This window comes from Eptesicus fuscus, chromosome 7 (assembly GCF_027574615.1).
Source record: "Eptesicus fuscus isolate TK198812 chromosome 7, DD_ASM_mEF_20220401, whole genome shotgun sequence".
NCBI lineage: Eukaryota > Metazoa > Chordata > Mammalia > Chiroptera > Vespertilionidae > Eptesicus > Eptesicus fuscus.
Window position 1 is genome coordinate 32,792,694 of NC_072479.1, and position 18,950 is coordinate 32,811,643.

Consider the following 18,950-nt stretch of genomic DNA (forward strand, 5'->3'; position numbering starts at 1 on the left):
CAGAGGTTGTGTGGGGGAGCAGTGTGTCTTAGAAAAGGTATGGATGAGGCAATGGTAGAAAAACCTCTACCATATGAGGTGAAGCTATGGAAGTAGAAAAGGTCCACAGAAGACCAAAAAGAAAAGAGGCCACACAATGAAACCCTAAGGAACAAATATACAAAGATTGGCCAGAATCAGAAATGTCAGTACTAGAAACTGACATAAAACAGAAAATTAAGGAACTGGTACAAAAGAAGAAAATAGTACTAAGGAAGTCTATGAAGGGGAAAGTTTGGAAAATGAGAGTGCTTTTCATAACAAATGCTTCAACAATGTAAATTTATTCATATACATACACAAAATATCCTACTATAGTCCAGGGAACACAGGGTTGAGCAAGAACAGGTCCTTACTTTTCATGGTGGAGGAAACAAATGTTAATTATCACACGAATTACTGAATAATTGCAATTATGAGATATACAACATAGAGCAGGTATACGGTATTTTGAAATCATAGAATAGGAAGACTTGATCCTATGAAAGAGTTCAAGGAAAATTTGCCCTAGAATTAATGCTTGAGTTGAGATCTAAAAGGAGGTTGGGAATTGACTAGATGAATTAAAGGGTGGAGAGGACTAGATGGAGAGAATGTGTAAAGCTCCTTTGGCAAGAGAGAATGTGGTGACGGATAAAAAGTCCCTTATGTGTCCAGAGAGAAGAGAGCAGGGTCTTGACATTACCTCTAGAAAGAGATAATGCTAGAGAGATAGATAGGAGATAGACATGCAGAAACTGGAAGGTCACATTAAGTTTTGTCTATCATTAACCTATGTGCATAAATAAGAGGAAATTGGGTAGTTGACATGATCAGATGAATATTTTGAGTTGATTTCTCTGGCTAGAATAGGCAGAAAAGATCAGAGTGGTATTAGGCATGATTCCTTCAGTTTCAATTAACAAAGTTCCCACTTACACTGGATTAAGAACAAAAATTATTTATTGACTTTAAAATTGGAAAGCATGGTCAAGAGCAGATATTCAGGCATTTTAGGATACAGATACTTAATTACATTTTCAGGAATACAACTCTGTGCATTACAGCTCAGCTTTCCACTGTGTTGGCTTTATATTTAGGCAGAATCTCCTCTCCTGGAGATAAAATGCAAGCTGGCAACCTAGAGTAAAAAATATCACATATTATCACCAGGGACTGTCACTTAAGGAACAACTTGATCACATGACTATGTATGAAACAACCATTATGGCCAAGGAAGAGGACATACTCAAGGTCAGGCCTGTTGACTTGCTCTTTTCTGGGGCCAGGAAGTAGTCAATGCCACCTGAACCACATGGCCTAAGAAAAGGAAAACTGGATGTTGTCTCCAGAAGTGGGAGATCCAGAGAAAATATAGGGGAACAGGTTAAGAGGATATTATGATACTCCTGGATAGAGATAACCATAGTTTATATTGAGAGTAGAGTTTTAAGAGGGATTTAGGAGAGTAAATTCATAGAATTTTGTAATGAATTAGACAAGAGGTTAAGAAGATTGAAGCATCAGAAGTGTGTCCTAAGTTTCATGTTTATTTAACTGGTGACATCATTCACTGAAGAGTCAACACTGAAAAGGATCCAGGTTAAAACGTAGGGGAGACAGGCAGAACTGCATGAGTTTAATTTAATTTAGAACGCGTTTAGTTGGAGGTGCCATTGAGGTCTAAAGATCAGCTGGACATACAGGTCTAAAGATCAAGGAAGGCATCTGGGCTGGAGATGTAAGCTTGCCCAGCACAGGAACAGTTCACGGATTTGAAGGTGTCTTGACCATGGATGGTGACAGAGGCAGAACCAGATGTTGGTGAATGAGTGGAACAGGTGAAAGGTAAGGAAATAGAGACAGCAAGTATATACTAGTTATTGTGGTAGATTATATGTGGCTACAAATTAATTACTATTTCTCCCATTGAAAAGTGAAGTTTAATGTGCTTCTTAGTGATTCTGGACTGGCTTTAGTTATTTGCTTGACCAGAAGAATACTGCAGATGTAATATTCTGGGATTTCCAATGTTAGGTCATAAGAAGCTTTGTAAGTTCTATCTGAGCCTCCTGGAACATGTGTTGTGAAGAAGCCCAAATAGCCAGCCCAAATAATGTGCTCTTGGACAAATTATTAAGCTCCTTAAGCCTCAATGTTCTTATCTATAAATATAAAAGTATAATATGCTAATTAGACCGAACAGCCAAACGAACTTCTGGTCGTCCTTCCCGTCATCATTCCAGATGAAGCCACGGTGGCAGGGGCTGAGGTAGAGGTGCTGGAAACAAATCAGTTTCACTAAAAGAGAGATGTTGACAGGAAGCCAGGAAGGCTGGTCAACAACCTTAATTGCTCTAACCACTCACCCTTTAGTTGAGATATTGTTAGCTGAAGCAGCTTCCACCTTGGTTTGTCCCATTAAGTTTTTATTATTTCCTGCCTAAGGGCTACATGTACATTTCTGTTTATCTTGCCTAAGATGTTTTCCCCAAAGCCTCAATAAAAGGGATGGCAGAGCCAGAGCAGTCAGTAGTTCTCCCACTAGAGTTGGACTACCGCCTGGCCCCCCATTTCGCCAAATTGAATTTCTTCAAGTCTCCTTTCATTTGTGTGCGGCCCTTCTCCAGAACTTGAACCCTGAACTGGAACCCTGAACCACGTGGGACGTGGAAAGGGATTCCTACATAGAGGCAGTTAGGGACAATCAGGCAGGCAGGCAAGCAGTTAGGGGCAGGCAGGCAGGCAGAGTTGTTAGGAGCGATCAGGCAGGCAGGCAAGTGGTTAGGAGCCAGCAGTCCCAGATTGCCTGAGGGACCAGGCTGGGCTGAGGGACCACACCTCCCCTCTAGTTTGCATTATAAGTACTCAATATGGCTAGTTGCTATTTTATTACTTCCTACTTAGTTTTGAATGAAATAAATTATCATAAGTGGAAATAAGGTTTACTTTTCTTTACAAAAGATTATTTTTATATTTTAACACAATATAATAATTTTAGTGGTAACTATAATCTTATCATAAGCTGTCATTTAACCCATTTTACAGATGTGGCAAGTAAAATAAAAAAGAGTGCAATACATTAGTAATTTTAAACATAGTTTATACTTTGGATTAAATTCTAGATCTCTGCTCAGCAAATGTACCATATTATTAAACAATTAAATCAGTAGTCAACTAAAATATCTAATTAGAATTCTTAAAGGCAATACATTTGATGTTTAGTGTTGTGTGTTTTTTGCAACCATGTGGGAACATTCAGTGGTGATATTTCAGAGGTACTTTGTCATTTGAGCAGGACTTTTCTGAAGTTACAAATAGCTTTACTCTAGCATCATTCCCAGAAATACCACCTCTGAAAGGCAGATATTTTAAATTACTACTTTAATCTAGTAATTGTTATAACCCAAAGAAAGATTTTCAAGGAATGCCATTCCCAGATTAAATATTTGTAAAAATGTCATCTTAAAGAACTTATGGGTATAATACAGCCACTAATTTTATCTGACTTGCATCTTTCAAATGAGAAAAAAATAGGAGAACTCAAGACACCTTAACCATAACTAAAGCCACTTGCTTCCAAATAGTACTTCCCCATTTCCATAACCTCACTGGACAGTTTCCTGTGTAACCCAGTGAGCTTGCATTTCGCAGGCACGAGGAGAAAGCAATCTTTTTCCACTCTTATTTCCTAAGAACCCCCTTCTCATCAGGTTTGTAGATAGTAAAGAGAACATTTACCTAGTTGCTCCTAGAAATTTGACTGTTGGTTATATTTTTCCATTAGCTGAGGTGAGTTGGTCTGATAAGGGGTCAGTGGCAATCCAGTTATTCACGTCATGGATTTATAGATGACAAAATCCTGTCCTTACGTGAATATTTTGCCAATATCACTCCTTCCCCCACCCCCTACTTTCTTGGAGAAGAAATTACTTTTCTGTGTCTGGGCTACTAGAGAACCAATTTCTGAAGTCCCCATGTCAGAACAGTGTGCATGACTGCAAGTGACATGCTGTGCTGAGCTGTTTCTGAGTAGACACCAGCCTTCAATGTTACTGCACTGGAAATGAGATGAACTGAGCAAGCTGGCAGGGAGAGTATTGTCTTTGTTGATGCATTGATCACCACCTGTATTAAATCCAGACTGCTGGAAAACTCTAACTAAATACTTTTAGGCATGATAATATCCACTGAGAATAACAAACACATCTACCAGTTATAGACATAACTGGGGTTTGGTAAGAAAGTTAATTTTTATTCACTTGAATTAAAAATCACCTAATATTCTCTGCTCAGTTTTATTAAATAGAACTCAGTATGGTAATGTGTTTTAAATCTGAACTTTAAAAAAAACAAGCCGGTCTTTGGATAGTCCTTTTTATTCTAATTCTACTAAGAACAACAGCAAAACTGCAACCTCTCCATAGAACAAGGGTGGGGAGCATCCAGCCCATGAGCCCTGTAAGGCCCAAGAAATCATTTGGTCTGCTCCTGCCAAGGCACCGGGGGTGAGTTAATTAAATGTTTGACCAAATACAGCAGGCTAATTTTTAAGTTGATAATTGTGTATGGCCTGTGAATGATGTTATAAATATCCAAATGACCCTTGGAAAAAAAAAGGGGGGTTCCCCACCCCTGCTATAGAAATATAGAAAGGAGAAAAATGTACCTAGCACAGTGTCTAAAAAAAGTGAATAACTCAAACTTACGTTGCAACTACATGTGAGTCTCTATCATGTTCTCTTTAATTCTCCTCACACTCTCCAATCATGGACAAAAAAGACGCACCTGTGTGCTAAAAGTCAGTATTCCATACTAGAGCAGATGCTGACAGAGTGACAGTGGCTACATTATTTTTTGTACTCAGCCCCTCTCCTCTCCCTCCCTTTATAGAATAATTTCTATCCTTTTATGTCTTATGACTGGATTAGCTCAAGAAAAAACAAATCACATCAGAAAGAAGGGAACACCTTCCTGAGAACGGAATGATTGGCAAGCTGTAGCAGAGTCTGGCCACTTGGCTTGGTTAACAAATATAACTATAAACCCTTGGCAACTTTAAACTAATGCCCAAGTTAGAAGATGAAACAATTATTTGTAGTGCTCTCTGTGCACAGTTACTTTAGATGCTTCAACGATACTGCCTGTTCCTCTCTCTCAGTGGTAAACTTGTGAAAATTATCCCAATGATAATCTCAACCTAATTTTCCACATAATTGTTCTATTTTTTTATCTTAAGTGATGAACAATAAAAGACCCATGCCCACCACACACACACACACACACACACACACACACACACACACACACACAAACTATGATTAATAATATCAAAAAGGCTGTGAAAAGAAGGAAGCCAACTGCAGTTTGGTTCACTTTACTATATAGTTTGTGTATGTTTTCTTAAAAGCAGCACTTTAACAATACAAAAAAAAATCAGTTCAATACTTTTAAATATTTTATTGAAAACATTAACACATTAATGTATCAAGTAGATACTTTTTTTTGAAGCAAGTAGATAAAGTAAATATTACCTAATTCATGATTTATGATATACTATAGGTATTAAAGTAATATAATTTTATTTAGCAGGCTCCCTTGAAATATTATTAAAATGGAAACATGATTTTTTTAAAATTTGTGACATCAACAGGACATAAACTGAGTCATGAGACGGTAAATATTCAGAGTTATCCTCTAAGCCAACTGCTTTGTTACTTTCAGTCCTACCTTAAAGATGTTATGTCAATGATTGCTAATTCCATTAGGGGTATTCTTTCAAAAAGTCATGAAGCAAAATATTTCTTCATTTAAACAATTTTATTTATGGTGGAATTTTCAAAATGTCTTGTATCTTGAAATTATCCACAAAGTACTATTTTGTGCTTACATTAAAAAGATGTATTTCTTATAAGAAAAGATAAAATATATACCATTAGACAGTATTATTATATTTTTATTTAATACAATATAACCAAAGAATTAAAGAGAAAAACGTTAAATATGTTTAAATTTTCCTATAACTAACTTATTTCCAGCTGTTCTAATGTTTTGAAGAAAAAATAAAGATCTAAACACCAGAGATAATATTTTGATAAGCAATATTAATAAAAATATAATTTAAGCATTGCAACAAGCTACCTTCAATAAATTGCTCCCTATCAGAAATAATATTATTGGAACTAAGTATCTAAAGCAAAGAATAAGAATAAAAGAGAGGGGGAAGGAGGCGAGGAAGGAGGAGAAAAGATATAAGTATTAATGGCAATGGTCACTTTTTAGTTAAATACATTTCTTATAAAGTGGCAAGATAATATGTACAAATTTACAACTGAAAGGAAATCTTTATATATGAGTTGACTTGCTTTTGGACTCTTTGGGCATCCTTCTTTCTGTAGGTCCTCCTGGCAGAACTGATGGGAACTAGATTTTTAGTTCATAGGACATGATAGATTAGCCTTGAACTAGAAGCCCCTGGGGTTGCAGGCTGTGAATCAGTGCTGGCAACTGGGGAGAGAGAGGCCGGGTGCTGCAGAGGCAATCCAGGTTGCTCTGAGTTGGTGATCCGATCCACTATGCTGGATAAGCAATCCAGGCTGGATAAGGAGCTTTTATCTGTGGCATATACTATGGATACAAAGAGAAAATCATTAAAAAGAAATTCCCAAATATACAGCCTTGCTTATGTTGTTGCCCTTTAAACCGTAGTTCAGCTCTTTTGACACCACGGGGTCAGCTGGTCTCAGAAAGCCTGATGTAGAAATCTTCAACAAATATTCAGCAATTCATTGGCAGTGAATGAAGGGAGTGAAAAGTCCATCTAGTACTATTGCAAGCAAAAGTGCACGTGTTTGTATCTGTTAGGTGGATTTTTGATTTTAAAAAAAGTGTGTGTGTGTGTGTGTGTGTGTGTGTGTGTGTGTGTGTGTGTGTCCCTTTTGCTCTGCCAAGAACTCTGCAAGAGAACCATCAATCTATTCCCTTCCTGGATGCTATGGGGAAGGAGGGACTGCTTTGACAGGTTCTAACTGTGAAGGTGAACTTGTCTTTAAACTCTTCTGAAGCCATCACTTCTTACCATTTGGTACATCAGGACAGTAGATGCTGTCAAAACTGCTGCTCTTTCTGGACCAGACAGGGCTGTTACATTCAGGCTGTAATATAAGACACAAAAGAAGTTTGTTTTCAGGTCTTGGCAAAAGATTCTCTGCTCTAGAGTAAGGCAGCGCTTGCCCACCAGGCTCCCTAAATTGACCACTGTCAATCACCTTCATTGCCTTGATTTAGGAAGGGTTAGCCCCACCAAACTGCAAGGGCACGGAGGTCAGCCTCTGTGCTTGGAGAAGAGGAAAGCAGCAGCAAAGGGAAGAGGGGGTGGAATTCAGCAGCCATGTGCGTTGGGTTAACCATGCAAAATGGATTGGAGTAGAAGGAAGCCACACTAATTCAGGGAGGGAACACTTTCCCAGGGCAAAAACACATTAAAACCTGGCAGTGGTGGAGAAGACGCCCTCTGTAAAGAATGCGTCAACATCTCCTTCCAGCCAGGCCTCAGCAGAGCAGGGACGGCAGCCCATCCATTTCTTTCCATTTCCTCATTACGTTACAAACTGTGGGGCAGTGGGAGCTTGAAAGAGACGCCTTTAAGATGTTAGTATACGACAGGGTCCACTGGTGGTATATTTTGGAAATCAACCGAGTGATGGTGAAATATGCGATTTGATCATTCACAGCCACCTATGTCACAGGGCAACTCTCTCCTGCAATGCACAGGAGCTAGAACCTGGTAAGAAGTCAAAAACGCCACGTCCCGTTCAACAGCTGTTTCCTGGCATCTTTCCAAACGTGGCATCTCCCTTCTCTTACAGCCACTACCATCCCACCCCCAGCTGCCAACGAAATAGTCACTGAACGTTCAGTTGCCACACCTGGTCTAAATGACAGAGAAGGAGTTTGGGGAAAGATAGAGGGGTGCCCGGGTAGGTGCCAGAGCTGTCCCTTACCATGCCGTCGGAGCAGTTGGAGGTGGGGCTGGCGGGCTCGGAGCAGCTCTGTCCCGGCATGCTGTAGTAGTTCTCCACCTGCTCCCTCAGCAGCTCCTGCAGGCTCTCTATGTAGCGGATGGCATTCCTGAGGATCTCCACCTTGGGCAGCCTCTGGTTGGGGTTGGTCGTGGTGCACCTCTTGAGCGTCTCGAAAGCCTGGTTGACCTTCTTCAGGCGCCTCCGCTCGCGCATGGTGGCCGCCTTCCGCCTGTCCACGGTGGTGGACTTCCTCTTGCACGCCTTGCAGGCCCACAGGAGGCAGTGGCCGGCCTGGTGGTGGCCCGAGGGTGCTCGCACGTGCTCGTCCTCGTCGGAGCCTTGCAGCTCTGCTCGGTGCGCCCCGAAGGCAGCCGCCGGGGCCTCAAACTCGTCCCCGAACTCGCCCTCGGGGGACGGGATGCAGGCGCCGTCGTAGAAATACTCAGAAGGCGAGAACTGGCAGCCTTCCATCAGGTCCATCCCCGGTGGCCACGCAGGCGGTGGCCCCTGGACAGCCGCGAGAGGGGATGGGGAGGAACTGCAGGCTGGCGCGGCTGGGGGCCCGGCAAACCCGGCGGAGCTCCCCGGTCGGTTTCTCGGGTTAATTAACCGAGGCAGACGCCTGGCGGCCCGGGTCGGCCGGGCCGGGGTGAGGGCTCTTTATATATTCTGGAGGGAGGGAGGCCGGCCCCAGAGGCCAGGCACCATTAGCATATCCCACCGCAGCCCCCGCCGGGGCTGTCTGCGCAAACCTTCGCCTTCCCTCCGGGGACAGCTTGCTGTGCACGGCCCCTCGGACGCTGATGGTGTCACTGCCTTTGTGCCGGGCGGGGGCACGGGCCCCAGCCCGCTCACTGGCACTCTCTGGACTGATGCGCTGAAAGCGTGTCACAGACAAAAGGAGCCAAGGAATCCCAACCCTTGGCCGTTGCCCGCACAACGTGAGACGTGATGTAAAAGCCCACCTGCCTACCCACGCCTGGGCGGAAGGAACCACCTTATGGTTCAGCGTTTGGGCCTGTTTTTTTAATGAACTTTAGCTATCTCGGGGTTTCTTTTTTTTGTCAGTGGACCGGAGTAACAGTTGCTAAGAACTTAAATGGACACTTTCGGTCATGGACTGAGTTTGGATGGCTTACAACATCCATTCGGCGTCGGTCAGGTTGTCATTTCTAAGTCCTGTGCGACTGGGGGCAGGCGGGAGCTCCGCGCGCTCTGTGTGTGTGTGTGTGTGTGTGTGTGTGTTGTGTGTGTGTGTGTGTGTCATCTAAAAGGAGGTGTGCTCCAGGGCCAGGTGGGGGGGAAAGTCTGCCTTCCTTTCCCCCTTCCGCACGCGTTGCCCGAGCGCCTCCTCCTTCCACCAGGCCTTCCCTAGACCCGGATCGGGCCTGCGACCCGCACAGCCGCACCCCTGGGATTTGCATGAGAAGAGACGCCGTTTTAGAAGGTGAACTCCCTCTCCTGGGGCGCGGCTCCTCTCTCCCCCTCTTTCTGCCCCGCCCTGTCCCTTCCACAGACTAAACAGCCACGCTGAGCTTTGGGGTCGCTAATTTTCTGCTTTCAGGCAAACTAACACCGTTACAGATGCATCCCAGCTGCCAGTGCAGCGATCCCTCTCAGCTCGTGTACAATTTCCAGCACAAACCCTGGGTAACTTCACACACTCCCGTGATAAAAGCCTCCCAGAAAAGCCATCGTAAGGGGGCCCTTTCAAACTTTGGTGGGGAGAAGAGGAGCGGGGAGGGCTGTCATTTGAGCAAGAATAAATCTATTAATCAGCTTTTGCCAACCCTCCTCTGGCCTTAGCCCATGTCCAGGTCACTAGGGGCTGGGGGTGCTGCTTATCGGTAGGAAAAACAATTGATTAAGATTTAGCACACAAACAGGCTTAAGGAGACGGGGTTTGGGATCAGAGCTTGCAGTCCCTGTTAAAGCAGGAGGGATTGTTCTCGCCCGGATCTACAGTCCTCCAGTACAGTAAGTGTTGTGGCTCCAAAGTTACTTGGGGTAGTGTGGTGCTTTCCTTTCTACTGCTTTTCCTAAAATTATTTTCCTCAAGCAGCCCTGACTGGCTGACCCCATGTCCGCAGGGGCCAGGGAAGTGCTAACTTCTCAGGGTGAGATCTGCTCTCCAAAACCAAGGCCACGAAAACCAGGGGTGGGAGGGTGCCCGTCACTAAGGTTTGCTACAGGGTGCTGGTAGCAGTCTCCTCGCCCAGGTTTTGTCATCCTGTGAACACCCAGCTCCCTTTCCCACCATGGGCTGCTTCATTGTCCGGCCAGTGGGGAAATCCGTCCGCACCCTATTTAGGACTCTTAGCAAGTGGATGGCTTTGAAATGAATACAGTACCCAGGGCTACTACACCAGATAACAGAGTCAGTTCCCTAAAGGACTCAGGGGGAATGAAGGCTGCATCCACCCAGGTAAAAACATTCGCATCTGTGCCCGTGGCTGCCTCTGAACTACTGCAGTGGGGAGATATTGTCACCCAGGAATTCTCGGCCACATCCCACAGGTTCTGGCCCGCAGCAATGCCAGCACTTCCCTTGGCGACGGAGCTCGGATGTTAGCACCCCGGCCTAAGCCCCACAGAGCTATGTGCAGGTTTATGATTTGGGCAAAAATACATGTGCTCTTAACGTTTAGGTGGGAGATGGAAGCTAGGCTCCTGCAAGCCTCCCAGCTGATTTCTTTCCTTCCTCAAGGCACCGAATGGGCTTGGTACCCAACCCCTCAGCGTGGGATATTTGTAGCAAACCATTCTGAAGACTTTTCTGTTTGCCAAAGCACGTTCTCAACCCTACCCATGTATGTATTCATTCATCTACTCCTCCCAATGATACTATGGGAAGTACTTGTTTTTAGATTCACGCTTTAAAGAGGGTAACCGAAGTTCAACGCGGAGGTAGTAATTTGCCACAGGCCACACAGTATTGGCAACTAGGCATTCCTTTGTGTAACTTACGCTTCTAAAGGTGAATTGTGTCTGTTTTCTTTTTTCTCTGCGCGCCAGCTTTGCGCTGCAGAGCAGAAACTCGCAGCGGCGGGCGGGGACGCCTTTGCCTGCACTCCGGCTCCCGGGAAGAAGCTGTGGCTCCGAAGGCTCTGTCGGTAGTGGTAGTTCTCAGAAGTTAGTGCTGTCTTGGGTAAGGTGATCTCAAAACACATTTACCAGAGTGCGGCTGGCGAGTGGAACTAAGGAATCCAAGAAAACACCAGAGTCTGGCGGCTTAATGGGACTTGCTAGGCGGGGGGTGGGGGTGGGGGGATAGGGTCCTGGGTTGAGGACCCTTGGGATTCAAGTGCTGAAAATAGGATCTCAGAGCACCAAAGTAAAGAGAGAGAGAGAGAGAGAGAGAGAGAGAGAGAGAGAGAGAACTTTTAAACTGCTGTCAGGGCCCAGAGGAGAAAGATAAAAATATAGGAGGCAGTATACAAAGGAAGCCAGCACCTCCAAGATGCCTAGGGCTCCCAAATTCAGAGGTCCGGCTGCTCTTTTCCTGGGGGAAAACATGGGAGAGGAAAACGGGAAGCTGGGTGAGCGATACAGAGAAAAAAAAAATATCTTCTGAGTGGAGAAGTTGAACAGAGAAATATGAAAAAGTTAAAAAATCACTTAAAAATATCTGCTGGGTATTCGGGTATTCTCTTTTACTCCAATACAGATTAGATTCTGGCTTTTGTTCCTCATAGAAAATAATAAAAATACAAACTCTTTTCCACCATTTCTCCAGAGAAGTGGACCTCTGACATGTCCAGAAAACGCAGATGTATTTAATTACGTAATCAGGTTGTTAGAAAGGGTATGCCAGCGTTGCTAGGGAAGCCTCAGAACAGGCAGACGAGAGGAAGAAAACCAAGCTACGGCCTGTTGTTATAAAGGAAAGCCCACCAAGGTCCTGGTGAAGTAGATAGATAATTTTTACATTTTACGTTCTTCATAAAAATAAACATGTTTGATTTTCTTACAAGTTAGACTTAAAGAAGGTTTTAATTGCATAGACCTTTAAGTAATCATCAACCTGTTTTTTGTTGTGTGTGTATGTGTGTGTTTTAAGGTAACCTATTTTGGTTGAAGCATTATGGCAACAATCTTAGTGGTGATGGACAGATCACACCAGCAAAATGATGCTCAGAGCTTCCTTTACTAGTAAAATTTGCCTACCTTAGGAATTCTACATACTTCTCTTAGCTGGAGAAGATATACCCAGAGACATACATCCATTTCAATTTACTTCTGCCTCTACCTGAGACACTGATCAACTCTTGGACAAAAGGAGTTGTTCCAGAAATTTTTGCTTATTATATATGAGTTCACAATGTGCTAAACAATTTCAAACTGCTCTTCGCTCTGGGAACCAGGAACACCTAAGTAAACACATTAGTACCTGCCAAAGCTGCTGGAAAAATTTGTGGAGAAGACAGCTGAGGAAGACATTGGCCTCTGCTTGAATTCGAAGGCTCCCAGGAGAGATCAAAGGCCTAAGTAAGGACTTGCAGCAGCCTTAAGAGTAGAGAAAGTAGCCAGTTCTGGCAACGTTATCTTGGTTCCAACAACAAGGCTTAGCCATTCCATCTCATCAGCTGGCTCTGACCAAGGCTTACAAAACTGCTTTTTTTTTTTTTTTTTTTCAGAATAAAACCTCTAGGACCAAGGGTCATCTTTTCTAACACTTCTTTTGAGTTTAAGGGAGTCACTCAGGGGTCTGTTGGATAAATGTTTTGATGGGTTGGCTCTTTGAGGAAAAACCATGTTATTGCTAATTTACTAATGCATTAAATCAGGAAATGATATATTCAAAGTTTAAATTAAAAGATTTAAAAATATTTTAGCTATGATTTTCTGGGAGGATGATTTTGAGATAAGTAAATGGGATAAAATATTACTTGGAGAAAGTACAAATAAATACATTGTAACTTTAAGTAAAAAATACCTTTAGGTTAAAAGTTACTTTAGCAACCCAAGACTTCTCTGGCAGTCACAAGAGTAGTTGGGAACACTGAATTTTAGCACCAACTCCCACCCTGCCCCAAACATGTGAAAAAGTAAAAAAAAAAAAAAAAAAAGATTGTATTAGACATAAGTGGATTTCTACTACCTTCAGGCTTTGAAGTCAATGATTCAGGTGTGATAATTAAAGATAGAGAAAGCTGACAGTTCATGTTTTACAAATTATTTCTATAGTAATATAAAACAGAAAATCACTTATTATTTCATACTTGATAACTTTATGCCTGTCTGGGAGGAGGCTCAGTTTAAATCCCAAATTACTTATCTTTACCAAGTTATTACATCTTGATTTTCTGCTTCCATGGCCCTATTTGTTTTGGCTTTGGCCTTAATAAAGATTGTCATCATTAATGGCCAATAAAAACACTTTAATTGCAAACACACCAAGGATTTCATTGGAAAGCCTAACATGTTAACTATATAGCAATGGAGGTCACATGAAGCCTTTGGGAAATATTTGCTCTATTTAACGAAGAGACTTCTATAGGCAAACTTATCCTAAACAATTTCTCAAATTACCCAACGAGGAGAGATAGAGAGGATTTGGTTTGCAAAGACTGAATCAAATCTATCAGCAAGTAAAGTCCATGAACTGAAAAAAGCATTCTGCTACTGAGCAGTTTAAAATGCAAATTTTATAAATATGTGTGCAATCACAAATTAGTCCACTTGGTCAATTATAATATTTGATTTCACCATGGCATGAACTTGATTTTTTTTTAAATATAGGTGTGTATATATACACATTTCAGGGAAAAATCTTATTGATCCTCAGGAAAAAAATCATGGATACCTAATAAGGGTAATTAATGGTTATACACACCACCCAGACATATTCACACAAGTCCTGATTGGATCATTTGAAATGCTTTCCCGCTTATTTTTTAATTAAATTACTACTCTAAGGTAGAGTTTACTAGCTAATCTTTCTTGAGACAAAGTTTTTGGTAAATAATTGCCAAAGAGAGCCAACTTATTCTACAGACAATAAATGTTCCTTCTTCTTTCCCAAGGCTTCTTTTTGGGGGTGCATGGTGACTGGGAGAACAAGCCTTTGATATCCGCTGGCTCTGAGTCCGGGCTCTATACTTACAAGAACCTCTCTGTCCCAAAGAGTCCTTTTCTCTAAACTAGACGTGACAATCGTACTTCTCTTGCAGCTTGTTGTAAGATGATATGCGCTAATATGTAAAATGCTACAAATGGCTCATTCCTGTTGCTCTTGGTCTCATTGTTATTGATACCTTCCCCTACAAAGGCTGGATCGGAAGGAACGGTGGCTTTTGATGGAGGAAACGCCTCCTGATGGTCAATTTATATTTTCGAATGAAAAGCAAAGGGAGTTGGCATTGAGTGTGTATATTGTGCCCTCGGTTTTTCTAAGCAGCTTATGTGGGCGCTATCTCAGTGAATCCTGACAACCCCTGGAGTTGAGCACTATTATTGTCCCCATTATTTTATACAAGAAGAAATGGACGAAGAGAGCAGCAATTACAGCCCAAGGCTACCCAGTAGCAGCCTGGATTCAGCCTAGCTTGTCAGCACCCACGGAGGCCGTTGGCACCCACTAACACTCCCGCCTGCTCTTCTCAAACCTTTGAGAGGGATTACATGTTAATGTCCGTTTCCGCTGTGAAACTTCCCGCATTTTAAAAGCATTCTAGGAGAAAGTAAGAGGCTCAGAAAACAGAGTGGCTGTTACCCTCAGAGCAGCATTTTGAGGTGGAAAAGGGGGGCAATACCTGCTCCAGGCCTGAAGGGGGCGCTGCCCGTGGCGGTATCTGAAACTGTGTTGTGCAGCAGGAAGGTCCAGAATGGCGTGTTAGGAAGCAAGGTTGGGCTGGGAAGTACTGAATTCGATTTGATTTTCACGTTTTCGAACTGAGGACTGACTGACTAGCTGCGAGGATAAAGAGGGAAGGGAGAAGTGGGGAGGGGGAGTCCACTGGAAGGTGCCGTCTACAGAATGCAAGAGAGAAGTCGAGATTCCAAAGAAATGGCTCGCCCCTCTCCTCTGCTTTACTTCCCACTGCGATTCTTGGTGGTCGTTCCTTCCTGAGGTTACAGGATAAACAAACCTGGCACACGTTGTAAAATCCTCACCCTGAGGAGCTCCTGGGGATGCAAGCCTCTCTGGGGCTTTGCTGTTTGGCCCAGCTAAGAGGTTTCATGTGTGTTGTTGTTGTCCTTTGCCCTCAGCATTTAACCCTTCCCTCCCTTGACGCAACCCTTCCTCTAAAGAAACCCACCCCACCTCAACAGACTGTCTCCTTTTCTCTTTCTAGTTGGAAAACTAACCCAGGCCACACAAGGCCTTGAGGATAGTCCAGTCTTCTAGCCACCAGTTTAGTTCAGGAAAACTGGGGAGGGCCCCTGAGACCTGGCAGTGCGGCCCCTGGGGGACTCCAGGTCAATGCTTTTTATCCAAGGGCAGGGGGCTGGAGAAAGTCAGAGGGAAAGTCATTTGGCCTAAATTAGCTGAAAATCTTTCAGAAAAACAAGCAAAGAGTTTTTGTGTGGCAATTTCTTGCAACAATGAGATTGCACTGGATTGAAAAGTCAGTTGTTAACTTTGGGTAAGCAATTCTCACCCAGAGCTCCAGGTGCAGGACAGAAAGAGAAAGAGAAAGTATGCGGATACAAGAAAAAAGGGACAATTTCCTCCTGGATATTCCTCACGTACAGGAAAGGAAACAGTTTAATTCAGACATAGAAAAAACAACCCATTTTCCTCCCTTTAAATCAGCCTTTAAGAAACCACCCGGATAAATGGGCTGGTGTGATGTCTAAATTAAAATATGGCTCTCTCTCTACCTCAGGCATCTTTTTTTTCCGCTGAATCAAAATAGGACCAACTTTATTCATACAGAAACTCATTTTTTTTAATATTACAATACCAGGATCCTCTCACATTGTATATACAATATGTCTGTTACTTTACAATATATATTTCTTAGGTTTGCATATAAAATGAAAGTACTAAGATTATTTACAAATATACATTCAGTACCCCTGACATTTTTAAATGCAACGTTCCCACTTTGTTTTAGACAGGAATGAACTTCTTTGGATCATGGCACAAAAGAACCACCGTAATAAAAGTAAGTATATTATAAAACCAACCAAACAGTAGCAAAGTAAGGCTGCTGGGCCTAAGCCACTCGCTGCTCCAAAAAATTAAAGCCCAAAGCCAAAGGCACCTGAGCGCGCACAACAGTCTCGAAGTTTCTTGGTGTCTCCTTCCCTGTCATAAACTTCTGCAGTCTGGGCTCCTCAACACGGATGTAATGTGAACTAATCCAAAGGGTCAGTCGAAGGAGGGAGGGGTGGGATCTCCCTGCCGCGGCGATCGTCCCCAACGCCGGCTCCAAGTTACTTCTCCACCACCTCCTCCACGCAGGGGAGTTTACGCTCCTCCGAGGAAATACTGTCCACGATGGAAGAAAGGCACCGAAGGCTGCTGGAGGCCGAGGAATCCATGCTTGCCCCTCCTGAGCACAGGAAACACACAGACATAGCAGCCCCGGGAGGCAGAAGAGGCAGCGCGGCGCCCTGCTCCAGGCCTCGGAGGCAACCAGGGAGCGCAGGGTCCCCGCGCGAAAAAAGCGCGCTCCTCCCAGGGCGCGTCCCTGCTGCGGGTCTGCGCCTTGTCCGCCCGGCGCGAGCAGCCAGCCCCCTCCCGGGGTGTTCCCTAGCGCAGCGCAGCCAGCGCCCCTGCTTTTCCTTACCTTCCTTGGCGGTGATCGCGAGCCCCCTGGAATGATCCGAAACACTTGGCCACTGGGAGCTGCAGGTGCGCAGGAAATCCGCACCCTCGAGCTGGGGAAAAAACCAAGGCAGCAGATTTAGAAAATCAACATCGGTTCCGGGGATGGGGGTGCCTTTGTGGGGATGTCTCCCCTGCTTCCTCGGGCCAGGCCGGGTGCGCATTTCCTGCCTAGGGCAGGCACCCCCCCGTGTCCAGGGGTCACTGGGGGTTCATTAGAGAGGGAGCTGGAGGGGCGGGCGAGGAAGGGGACGGGAAAAGAGACCAAGCAGCTGGATGGTAAAGCCCCAGGGGAAAGCGTCTAATCAGACTCTGGATGTATTCCCCTGCCTGGGCGGCATTTGGCCTTACATTCTCTTGTTTGGGTCTGTAGTTAAACGGGTCCACCCCCAGCTCCTGCATTTTCTCCTGCTGATCCAGCCGGTGCAGCAGGTCCTGCAGCCGCTCAATGTAGCTGATGGCGCTCCGCAGAATCTCCACCTTGGGCAGCCTCTGGTTGGGGTTGGCCACAGTCCTGCGCTTCAGAGCCTCGAAGGCCTCGTTGATTTTCTTTAGCCGCCTCCTCTCGCGCAGGGTGGCGGCTTTCCGTCTGTCCGTGGGGGCAGATTTTCTCTTGCAGGTCTTACAAGCCCAGATGAGGCATTGGCCCGGACAGTGGGGAGGCTGCAGGCCTGGGGGCGCCAGGACGTGTTCCTCTCCGCTGCTGTCGCTCCCAGCTTCCGGGGGCATTTGGTCCTGGCAGGGGGATAGGGTGCCATCGCTCCCTGGGTACAAAGGAGAGCCCTCTGCCACTTCTAATGGCTGCAGGGTAACATTTTCCCCGTCCAAGTAAAAGAAATAGGAGCCAGTTTCAAAAAGGTCCATCATCATGTTCTCCTCCTTGGCCTCTGGCTCAGTCTGAACTGGGTGATGGGCTCAAAAACCCAGAGGAACCACCCAGATGGCATTTAATTAGTGCGGTGACATAAGTCACCCCAGCTTTATATATAGTAGCTCCTGAAACTCAATCCAACTTTTAGCTGTCATGGAGCATCAGTCTCCCAATGTGGTTACAGCCAGGGCTCTCTAGAACATCTAGTTTGAAAGAAAGCTGAGAAGTGTCACCCCCAGAATGATGTGACAATCTATATGCAGAACAGGTTAAAACAAAATTCGCACAGAGAGAATAACCACCATTTAAACACAGAGTCCAATGCTTCCATTTGGGGCAGTTTAAATGCTAACCTGCTTACAGTACAACTTCAAAACAACCGGGGATTATCACTGCCCCATTCCCCTCCCCCAGGCTCATCTGAACTCTAAGTATAGTTCCATGATGAAAGATTTCAAAGGCAATAGCCATTGCTCCAAAATAGCCTGGTTAATATTTGCAGAGTGGTTCAGTTCTTTTCTCTCCTGTCTGTCAAAAAGATGCTATTCCTGTGATTAAAACCATTACAGTCCTTCAAAGGGTTTGCATGACTTTCAGGCTGCGGCCTCAGTAGCAGCAGGTAAATCTCTTTCCTCTCTTTTAATAAGGCAGTTAGATGGTTTGGGAGCTGGAGGGGGTGGTTGGAAGGTGCTCAGATTCCTTCCTTTGCTATCTTTTTTTTTTTTTTTTTTTTTTTTTGGAGGGGTGGCAACTAAAATCTGAATTCTGTACCCCTCCATGGTGGCACAGCAGTACCTATGAAGTAAGGGGTGGAACAGAGGATGTGACTGCAATACATGTAATAACCTGTTTAAAGACAGTTTTTAGTGGAAACAAGACTTTCACTAAAACTAGACGAGGTTTCAAGACTCATTGTGGCCCCCACTCCAAGGTGCCTCTGTTATGGCGCCTGTTCTACACAGCTTTTGCATTGGTGTGCTCGCTGTCCATTGACTCCAAATCAGTTGTTTCCTAGGATTCAGATGAGAAAGGCAGCCGCTGAAGCCCAAGCAAGGCAACAGAACTTTAATGACTGCTTCCCTATGGTCCAATACACACAAGTATGGTGGCTGGAAGGCAGTGCAATATCGGGATGAAGCGAAGAGGCCCTAGATTCGAAGGACTCCCTTGAAGTCCTAGCTTAGTTCATTTCTATTTATGTGTGCATAGGTAAGCATTAGATCTCAATTCCTTCAAGATAATAGCAGTTGCTTAACAG

The 18,950-nt window shown here is 44.3% G+C and overlaps 2 protein-coding genes across 2 annotated transcripts; both read right to left on the reverse strand.

Annotated features, from left to right (window-relative positions):
• Nucleotides 1–6,060: 6,060 nt before the first annotated feature.
• On the reverse strand, nt 6,061–8,627 carry MYF5 (myogenic factor 5). Its single transcript, XM_008143812.3, has 3 exons — nt 8,022–8,627; nt 7,097–7,172; nt 6,061–6,645 (listed from the first exon to the last, which is right to left on the reverse strand). The coding sequence occupies exons 1-3, from the start codon at nt 8,520–8,522 to the stop codon at nt 6,455–6,457; spliced, it is 768 nt and encodes a 255-aa protein (XP_008142034.2). The 5' UTR covers nt 8,523–8,627; the 3' UTR covers nt 6,061–6,454.
• Nucleotides 8,628–15,902: 7,275 nt separating this feature from the next.
• Nucleotides 15,903–17,756, reverse strand: MYF6 (myogenic factor 6). Its single transcript, XM_008143813.3, has 3 exons — nt 17,173–17,756; nt 16,784–16,874; nt 15,903–16,546 (listed from the first exon to the last, which is right to left on the reverse strand). Exons 1-3 carry the CDS (start codon nt 17,689–17,691, stop codon nt 16,428–16,430), a joined length of 729 nt encoding a protein of 242 aa, XP_008142035.1. The 5' UTR covers nt 17,692–17,756; the 3' UTR covers nt 15,903–16,427.
• Between the last annotated feature and the right edge of the window lie 1,194 nt (nt 17,757–18,950).